Source organism: Notolabrus celidotus, chromosome 17 (assembly GCF_009762535.1).
Source record: "Notolabrus celidotus isolate fNotCel1 chromosome 17, fNotCel1.pri, whole genome shotgun sequence".
Lineage (NCBI taxonomy): Eukaryota > Metazoa > Chordata > Actinopteri > Labriformes > Labridae > Notolabrus > Notolabrus celidotus.
The window spans coordinates 15432600-15442970 of NC_048288.1; the positions used below are offsets into that span (position 1 = coordinate 15432600).

General features: G+C 41.7%; 1 protein-coding gene across 1 annotated transcript; it reads right to left on the reverse strand.

Moving 5' to 3' along the window:
- Window positions 1-952: 952 nt before the first annotated feature.
- klf6a (Kruppel-like factor 6a) lies at window positions 953-9547 on the reverse strand. The gene is made up of 4 exons (XM_034706541.1): window positions 9152-9547; window positions 5915-6497; window positions 5004-5127; window positions 953-3849 (listed from the first exon to the last, which is right to left on the reverse strand). Exons 1-4 carry the CDS (start codon window positions 9251-9253, stop codon window positions 3798-3800), a joined length of 861 nt encoding a protein of 286 aa, XP_034562432.1. The 5' UTR covers window positions 9254-9547; the 3' UTR covers window positions 953-3797.
- Window positions 9548-10371: the final 824 nt, after the last annotated feature.

Here is a 10371-nt window from a genome sequence, read left to right on the forward strand (position 1 = left end):
TACCTTAAAAGCAAGACTAAACATTTTGCCAACTTCAGTTGGAAATACAACTTATTATGCCTGATCTAAAAGGGATCTTTACAACCCAGAGGAAACACAGACACCAAAGAGGTTAGGGAGCCCTCTTATTCCTTAAAAAGTACCTCCTAATTCTTGAAGTTCCAGGTTTAGAGTGAGTTGGAAACACAGCTTTACTAGACTAATATTTGCATGTTTCTAGAAAGCTATGGAGTTTCCAATTTTGAAAAACAGTTTGAGGGAGCAAAATGGAATTATGGGTTGAAATATGACTTGATTATCCCTTCATTTGCTAGCCTTTGGACTTCAATGAAAAGGGGAACTACGTTCCGAAAAAAGTAATTCCTATGACTTATGGCAGCACACACTCGAAGTGGAAATGAGACATTTTTTTGCCTCATCTTCGAGGACTCTTGTGGCCTCTTGGAAACTCAGACAGTAAAAAGAATAAGGTAATTATTTTTCTCTGAAAAGTACTTCCTGAAACTTAAAGGTACAGTGTGTAGTATTTTAAAGCATTTAGCACATCAGACTTGTTAGAAATGTCATATAATATTCATAAGTATTTTTAAACAAGTATATAATCACCTGGATATAAAAAACATCTTTGTATTTGATGAGTGGCTGCCGAAATGCATCGGTTAGATGAAGAAGAGAGTGGTTGTTGTATTCAAAAGAATTCGTTTTCATAGACACCTTTGATGGTAAAAACTAGACAAATGGAAGATCACTTATCCTGCATCACAGGAGCTTCTCAAAGGCCATCATCGCTACTGGAGCTTCACTAATGGGAGAGGTGAGCCAGGGAGTGTTTCAGTCGATCTGCTACTTATTCCCATTTCTACACACTGTGCCTTTAAAGCTCAAGGTTCTTTGAGAGGTGACAAAGTGTCTTTAACTGAGCAACAAATGAGACAAAGGAAGCAAGCCAAAGTCAGATAAGAATTTCTTATTATTCCAATAAAAAATACATTCATACAGAAATATAACAATTTTGCAAAACAATTTCAAATAAAAATTTCATAAAGCATAAACATAACAATTTTACAAAAGTTGTTTTTTTTCTTTTTATACAAAGATTCAGTTGAGAACAAAGAGCTGTGTGTGTGTCTGTGTTTGTGTGTGTGTGACGGAGTAGGAGTAGTTGTGAGATGAAGGAGATGATTAAAAGTGTAAAAGATGCGAGCAAACATGGAGCTAAATCAAGGCTCAATTACTTCTTGAACAGTATTGGCTTCTCTTTTCTCTGAATGGATGTTCCTTTCCTCTTGGCCACAAAAGGCCGTGCCAGCAACTCCCAAATCTATCACAGCAAGCAGTTTCAAGTTTGTACTCATCCCGTCTCCTCCACCCGCTGATCTGAAATCTATAAGTTGTCGCATGCAGCAGTGCAACGTGCTGCAACATCGAACTCTTACAGCAAGGTGTCTGATCTCGAGTGGATCAGTTTAACCTGAAACAGCACTGAGAACGATCCCTACAGTCATCACGGTCTCCTCCAGCCTCCAATACAATCTAGATTTCCCTCAAAGGGAGACACTGTCACAGGATTTTTGACAAATTTCCACATGCACCATCAATGTTTGATCTGTATCTCCTCCTTGCCCCCTCCTGTGGTTTTCATAACACTGTAGCAGCTTGGCTAAAACAACGCTCCCCAGACAGGTCAATAACCAACCTACACAGTCAGCAGTCTGTGACAGATTCCATGCCAACAAAGCCTTTAGCAATTCATTACCGAGAGGCAGTACAAGGCGAGGCTTGTCTGACTGCAGCCTGTTAATTACAATAAATCTTTAGCGTTTTCTTCAGTCCCACTTGCAGGGACGAAATGGGACGGATGGGGACAGGGAGGAGAAGATGGTGATAGTTGGATACAGGAAGAAAGAGCAATCTGAACAACCAGGCAAAAGCATTTTTTGTTACCTAGCCTGGTTGCTTTAGTACCTCCAAAGTGGACATCAACTTTACTTTACGTTTACTTTCAAAGTTAAGTGTTTGGTTTATAAAATGTTAGAAAGTTGTCAGAAATCAATTTGCCAGAGCCAAACAATAGTCTCCAAATCGATTCTTTTGTCCAAAATCCAAGAGATTAATTTCTTTGATAAATGAAAGAAAAAAAAGCATCAAATCCTCACATGAAGGAAGCTGGGACTTAAAATCAAACGGCTGAAACAATGACGTTATCATCAAAATTGTTTGCTATAACCATTCTTTTAATGGAATAGATCAGATCACTGTTGCAGCATTAGAGTTGTGTGTGATGGACTTCAGTACATACTACACAGTAGTTAATATCTAATAAATGAATTTAAGTGCTCTAAACATACAGAGTTTGTCTTGTTTGCATGGTCTAACTTCAACTAACTGGCGTTCTGATTCAAAAACACAAAAATCAATCGACTGAAAAAGGTGTCTTTAGGAGCATTTCCGTTTTAACAACACAATTAGCAGTGAAATAAACGACAATAACTGTCACTGAACACAAAAAGAGGTGCAACTTCATCTGTAATTGAGCCTTGATGGAGCTTGTCAAATCACCCATACAACAAATGTGACTTCCCGAGGGAGCATAAAAACCCCCGCTGCCACCGGGCTGAGTCACTTGCATAAGGCACCATTAAGGTCAACAGTGCATTATTAGATAGAAAAAGAAAGTCCAAAAAATCAACTCCTGAAGGCTTATGATGAAGAGTGAGAAAATGAGGAAGCAGTGGTGAAATCTCCAGCCAGATGAGAGTGAAGGTGTCAAACTAAAAACGAGGAAATCATCAAGGCTTTATGTACAATATTGTAACATTTAACCGTTTGCACTTTAGCTGCACTTTTATTGAAACTATTTGCAGTCCTGATTACAGTGGAAACATGAAATGAACAAACCCTAGAACCATGCAACACCTGTCTATGATACTGAAGTTATAGTATAGTTGTGTTATACCTCTAAGCACACAGCTTATACAATTGGACTACAAATGAGCTTTGTAGCTTGTAAAAAAATAATAAACCAGGCTACATAACACATTGCACATTTAGTAGCTGCACCAAAAACACCAAAAAAGCTCCTGTCATACAGTGACCAGAGGGAGGGGGGAGTTTGGGTCCGAGGGTCAGGAACCCAAGGCCTCAAAAGCTTTGGAGAACCCCCATCCCCGGTCTAGGTGCCAGACAGACAGGCAGGAACCTCCATCCTGCCTCCAGGGGATCACAAATGGAAAGTGTCCCCCAGAAACCCACTCAGTCCACAGCAACATTGGAACCAGCCCTGCTCCATCCATCCATCAATCAGTCCATCAATTCCTTTCTTCTCCCAGAAATCTTCTTTCCTGGGGGGCCGGTGATCCAATCTCAGACATTCACAGTGCACACATGCTTACCTCAGACAGTTTTGTAAAGTACCAGTGTATCTGCTGTCTGGGAGATGTCCCCAAAACATCATGCACCATACATACAAATCATTCATTCTATCTTTTTTTTTTGTCTTTTTTTTTGTATGTGTCCTTTTCAAATAAAAAAAAAGATTTCTCCTTCTTCTTTCCCATCCATGATTTTGTCCTCTTGTCGCAACAGACAACCTTCAGAGCGCCTTTCTCCAAAGAGAGGTCCCGGAGGCACTGGGTTTCAGTATGGTGCAAAACAGCATGCTTTGGCTGGAACACACTCCCGCCACTCTGCTCTGGGACAGTTCAACCAAGAGACTGGTCGGGAGACGGCGTTAAGTTTTTTCTTTTGTTCTTTTTAAAAAACTCCTCGCTGCGTTGCTTGGTTGGTGCCCGTCTGCTTTAGATGTGCCTCTTCATGTGAAGGGCCAGATGGTCTGACCTGGAGAAACATCTGGGGACAGAGAGGGAGGAGGGGAGAGGAGGTGAGTCACAACCAAAACATGGAATGATGGTGGATGATGCAAGTTTTGTATTAGGATTTGTGCAACGGTGGTTTTGAAAAGTCATGCTTCAGAAAAAAGGTGCATGAGTCAGCGGATATATCACATGCCCAAGCTTTATAATTTATGGTGAAGTAGCTTATGAGCATATAAATTAAATCTATGAACAAGATGAACTCCAAATCTCCTGATCATATTTTGAAAATCTGGCAAATGTTGCACTTCCAAGGCCAGAAAACCTGATAACAATATTTAGGAGTTTAACAATCTTCCTGACTTTTTAAAACTATGTTGATTAACAAAACACATTGACTTTAAATCAACATTTTACATGATTTGTAGAGCAAGAAAAATATATTTTTAAAACGAATTATATCGTCTGATAAGGGTCAACATTTTACAGATCATACAATGCAGAAATCAAAGCTTGGAGTGATTAAAAAACAGTGCAATCATGTAGTTTCCTGTATGTAACTCTGACTTCTCAGTTTACAATCCTGCAGAACCTGCAGCCCAGCATCACAGCAAAAATATTGATCTGCACTAGAAGTGGTTGACTAATGTTAAATTAGAAGAGGCAGCCTTCTGAGCACATGTGCAGGGGCAAATACAGGAACATTTATGTAGAAAATATGTACTCTCATTCATGCTTAACAACACAATTATGCTGCCAAATTTCATATAGCTCAAGCTCTAACTGGAAGATTATTTTAACTGAAAAAGAAAAAGTTGCTTCTTTAGTTCAGCATGAAAAGTAGTGCTATGAAGTTGGATGCTAGAAGGACTGTGATAATTGTTGTGCGCCTTATGAATTCCCTAAAATAAGACTGCATTTTAATAAATCTCATACATTGTGAATCATATTGTCAAGGAAGCTCAAACTGCAAACTATGCAATGGATAAATTTATGTATGAACGGCTATGTCCTTATGTTTGTCTCAGTTAAGGTCGGCTGGTTTTTCATTCTTGCAAAATTCTTTGCTACCTCCATAAAATGCATCAGGGCTTCTGATCTTTAAAGACAGCATCAAAAAAGTAGATCTCACGAAACATAAATGCATGTCACGACTGCACGCTGTAGCCGTGTGTGTGAAGCCCTGCGTACCTGTCACAGTGACTGCATTTAAATGGCTTTGCCCCGGTGTGCTTCCTGAAGTGTCTGGTCAGCTCGTCGCTTCGTGCAAAACGCCACTCGCATCCCTCCCATGAACACCTATACGGTTTCTCACCTGCAGGGCAAAGAGGCAGAATGTTAGTGGTTAGCTCTCATTGTGACAGACAGAATGCAGCGTCTGATTGGTCGGCTGTGTGCTTTTGTTATTCAGATACGTTCAGATCAATCAGCCCGAGGCCAGATGACATGACATAGGAGCTGACAAGACATTTGCAATCCAGATTCCTCTGAACCTGCTGAACGACTGTCTCTGTTTTTATGCAACCTGAAACATGCTACAAATTCTCAGTGAGGCTGAAAATGTGAAGAATAAAACATGAAACAGAGCACAAGAGCAATTTCACACTGCTAATCAAAACTAAGAAATGACCATTCAGGGCCCTCCGACTCCGTGCCCCCTGGCTCCCCGCCCATTCCCCCCTTTCCCATGGTGAAACTCAATCTGTTTTGAAGTCCTTTTATCTCCCATGTGCAGCCCCTCCCCCCTCCCCCTCTCTCTGTCTCTCTCTTGCTCGCTCACTCACTGGCTCAGTCAGTCACATTCCAGATAGATTAGGTCACAGTTTAGGTATCCAGCCATGCAGAGCTAATACCCACTGCGCTCCAGCTGAGGACATCATGCAATGTGGGCCTTTAATTACATTACACAATGGCTGGACAATACCATTAAGGTGGAGGACTAAATTTAAAGCTCTTCCTGTCACCGTTCACTCAATAAAAGTGACATTTTTTGGCAATGACTGAGCTTCTTTTTGCTTGAAAATATCAGTAAAAACCTTCATAACTCTCTTCCTTAGCTTTCTGTTCATCACACATGGTTATGACTGGTGTTTGTAGCTCACCTGTATGAGTGCGCTGGTGTGCTTTTAGGTGCGAGCTCTTTGTGTAAACCTTGCGACAGCCGTTGAACTGACACCTGTGTATCCTCCTCCTGCCATCAGGTGAAGCGTCCCCGCTTATGAGTCCCGTCTTTTCTGTACTTTTTGCCACACCGCCGCTCCTGATTTTGACCGGCAGGTGCAGCTCTGCATGTGCTGCGACCCAGCGGTTCGTCACACCACCAGACTCTGAATTGGCCTCCGGAGAGGACGGAGGAGTGCTAATGACGGAGGGGCTAAAAGGTCCAGAGCCAACCAGGACGGAGCCCAGAGGGTTGGAGGTAAAGCTGTGTGTGGGCGAAAGCTCCTCTGAACTGTCTGAAGCCTCGCTGCTGGCATCAGAATTCACACTGTTGGTGTCCAAGATTTGGCTGTCTTGATTGTCCTCCTCATGGGCGCGGGGCAGCGTGGGGTCGCACTCGGACTTGGCCTTGTCCCCACATGCCAAGATCAGCTTGCTCCAGAGGTCCTCCTGGCTGTCGAATTTGAGGTCAGACGTGGAGACGTAAGGCTCGCTCTGTAGGTAGCGCTCCAACTCCAGGCATGTCTGTACAAAGGAGGAAACACAATAAGAATAAATGAAGTACAACAGCAGCTCCCCTGAAGAGGGGAAGCTCTTTCCCAGCAGCAGAATGATTCTGCATGGGGAATCCTTTTAAATGATGCATGTGCACAAAACGCCTTCTGTGCTGTAATATTTGTTAATGCTTACAGCAGGAAGCAGTAACCAGGAAACTGGAGCTATTACTGCACTTCTCTTTACTGTAGATATCAGGCTCAACAATTTTAAGACCAAGTTTAGGGCTTTGATGAATAACTGACTGAAAGAAAGGCAGCATTGTTAGTTATTTTTCATACAATAAATGCCAAATGTTAGCAAGTCACGGCGTCTTAAGTAGGAAGACAAACTGCTTTATTGTATCACAAATGGCAACAATGGAAACATCTATTTGGATTGTGCTAAAAGCAAGCAATTTGGGCCGATCAACTTGGGCTTTGGGAAGTTGTGATGTCAGTTTTCTTCATTATGTGATGCTTTGTAGACTGTATGATGAAGTAAGAGAATAAACCTGACAATCTAACATTCAAAGTCATAGTTGGTTGCATCCTGTCAGTCAAATTCAGAAAAAATAATTCACATTTCATGCTGCTGAACTCTGTGATTAAGGGTCAACCTGCCCTTACTCAGGCCTTAGGTCAAATATCAGCTCATGTACCAGCCTCTGTAGACTCAGGTGCAGGAGGGTTTAAGATTGAACACATCACCTGAGATCTTCAGGCGAATACTAAACATGCATTGTCATTTCAGCTCTCCAATGACTCACTGAACAAATTTAGAGTCCTTTTAAGGAAGCCGCTCAACTTCCACCCTCCCTCCCTCCCTCCTCTCTCTGTCTCTCTTCCTCTCGCCAGCATGAGCCATTCAGTTGCTCTTCCTCATGCGTACTTCTGACATGCAATCACATCCTTCCTCATGAGTGTCTATCGTAAAAGATACACTGGCTCGGATTTACTTCATAGGCTGTTAAAGTTCAAAAAGCCTTCATTAGAAGGTGCTTGCAGACAGCCAGCTGGACGGGTACGAGGATGGAGATGAAGAGTAAACATGTCCCTATAGGCTTCTGCAGCCTGAACACGATGTCTCTTGGTTGTGCCAACCAGGGCTGCACAATACAAAGTATTTTTGTCATCATTTTGACATGAGCATGCTGAAAAACTCATTGCGAAGAGCTGCCACATTGGAATGAAGAAGAAAAATGTCTGTGATGATTTGATGGATTTGCTAGTTACACTGTTTTGAGCTGTAGCCCTATGCCTAATGCAATAGTTCAATTAAGGTGATTATCTCAAGTCATTTCCTCATTGCATTATTGAAAAATAGATGCACAAGGCGGTAGAGTCATAACAATATGTTCAATAGATCCAAAGAAAAGTTTTTGCCAATACTTTGATTTCAAAAAGTATCATTGTGGTAATTCATTAAGTATAATGTCAAGTATTTGCTGGTTCCAGTTCCTACATTATTGGATTTGCTGCCTCTGTGTTTAGGTAAATGAGTAGTCGTTGGGTTTTGAAATGATGGTTTGACATAAGTCAATTGAAGACATCACTTGGGCTCTAGGTAGAGTAAAGAGCATTTCTCACAACTTTCTGACATTTTTGGAGACAAGACTATGAATCACTTCATTCAAACATAATCATCAGGTGACTTGATTGTGAAAATAATTGATGTGTCAGACCTACTTGTCAGTTTTCCTCATTTCAGGAAAAAAATAAAAATAAAAAATAAAATAAATAAATGAAGCTGATTTTCTAAGCCATATGTGAAGCATGTGCTGCTTCCAGTGTTTAAATGAAAAAAAAATGCTATTTTTTGTATTTTTTCCATAAAAGTCTGAGTTTCTGTCGTTGGTTTGATTATATAAGCAGTCTGAAGACATCACCTGGGCTCAGAGACAGTGATGAGCATTTTGCATAAGTTTCTCTCATTTCTAGACCTAATGGTTAATCAATGTATGGTAAAATAGTCTTCAGATAAATCAATTCCAAAGATATTTGTTTGTTGAAGCTCCACATGGTGGCTTATTTTCTAATCGTGCAGGCCCAGCCTACTCATGCGAGCAGGAATTGGACATGGCTGACATTTGATAGTGTCATGTTGTGGAGAGCATTGAAATCCAAACAGGATGCAAGTAGAGTATAAACGAGGGGTTTAAGCACTACAAGTGATGTACAGATGGGCATGTTCAGCGACAAAACAGACTGGATTGAGTGTTAAAGAAGACAAATAACATTGCAATTCAAAAATGCAAACACTATCTTGCATTTCTATGTTATGTTGCATCGTGTAGGGTGATTTTAGCAGCAAAACCAGCTCCAAAAACTAAAGAAGTCCCTCTGATAATATTACAGCAGAGCAGTAACAGCACCAGCACGCTGCTCTCTCTCTCTCTTCATTCATGTTGGCGCAGCAGCAGAGCCTCCACTCCAGCTGTCAGACTGACACACTGATCCACTTCAGCCTGCCAAAAACTTCATATCGACACAGACTGCTCACCGGGGAAACCTGCGCAAGCAACCGATAATAAGTTTTGAAGGGATTTTAAAACTTGGTGTAAGCAGAGCGCGCAGTTCCGCTTTACGCACCACGAGCTCAAACAGGGACTTTAGTATAAACAGCTGATGTTAAAAAATATTCACCTGCTGCCAGTACTCCTCCAGTGACGGTAAGGCTGAGAAATAGCCCGTGTCGTGAACTATTTGAAGTTCTTGAAAGATGCTGCACATGGGTAGAACATCCATTTTTCCCGAGCGTGTTTTACAAAATATTCAGCTGCACTTCAGGGTAGAAAAACAGCCAAAAAAGAGCAGGATGAAGAGAGGAGTCAGATCGATCCTCAGCAATGCCACGAAGAAGGAGGAGAAGAAGAAGCTGTAGAGACAGCAGCAATAGTAGAAGGAGAGTCCGTTCTGTCCGTCAGTGAGTGAATGAGTGAGTCCCCCCTTCTCGCTCTGCGCTCCAGGTGTTTGCAAACACTGCACCGGACTGGATGGGGAACAACTGCGCTCTGCAAACTTCCCTATTCAAACCTCCAAGCCCGCCCCCCCCCCTCGACCCCCCCTCCTCACGGCAGGATTACGCCTGTAGAGCCGCAGCCAATCAGCATCGAGCAGCGCAAGGGTTTGCAAATGATATCACAGCCGGCCAATCACAGCGCAGCTCTGACTCAATTTGGTTTCTCCTGCGCTCTGATTGGTTCTTTCAACTCCTTTCTGCTCGTCCACGATTGGCTGGTTATTTTTAGGCTCGTATATAAACCCTCCGATGCTCAAGCTCCGTCTCTCATTCTCGATGTTTTTGGTCAGCGGCGTGTTTCGCCACAGACAGCGCATGTGAGCCGAAACAGTTTTATTCCTGTTCAGCGGAAAACAGCAGTGTGTGTGTCTGTGTGTGTCTGTGTGTGTAACTTTGAAACACTTGCAACACAGCTCAGAGGTTTTAACTGTGTGTTGACATCACACTCCACAGTGAAGACACGTCTTATGACACAGTGACTCATGGATGGACAGATAGTGTGTTGTGAGTTTACAGGCAAAGCAAGTTTATTTCTATGGCAATGGATACAGAAAGTATTTTAGAAGTGGAAAACCCCAGGACATGAAAAAGAAAACAATACTGAAATCAAAAGTGAAGCTTCAAAAGGAAGACATTAAATAAAGTGAGTAGGCAATATTGAACAGTTGAAGCACAGTCAGTCCTGGAGTACTATTTAGACTAAAAGTATTTTTAGTTTATATTAAACCTATATCTGTCTGAGTGATATAATGATAAAACTGACCAAAGAAGTTACAACACATGAAAAATAGAATGAAGCAAATAAAATTTTTTGTCTCAATGATTATACTTTATTAAAAGTGCA

What these genes read in the sequence shown, in the direction of transcription:
- klf6a (XM_034706541.1), bottom strand. Translation starts at nt 9,253, where the DNA reads ATGGATGTTCTACCCATGTGCAGCATCTTTCAAGAACTTCAAATAGTT. An exon ending in TGGAGGAGTACTGGCAGCAG is followed by an intron (nt 6,498 to 9,151) that starts GTGAATATTTTT and finishes TCCTTTGTACAG; the next exon opens with ACATGCCTGGAGTTGGAGCG. An exon ending in AAATGCAGTCACTGTGACAG is followed by an intron (nt 3,850 to 5,003) that starts GTACGCAGGGCT and finishes CTCTGTCCCCAG; the next exon opens with ATGTTTCTCCAGGTCAGACC.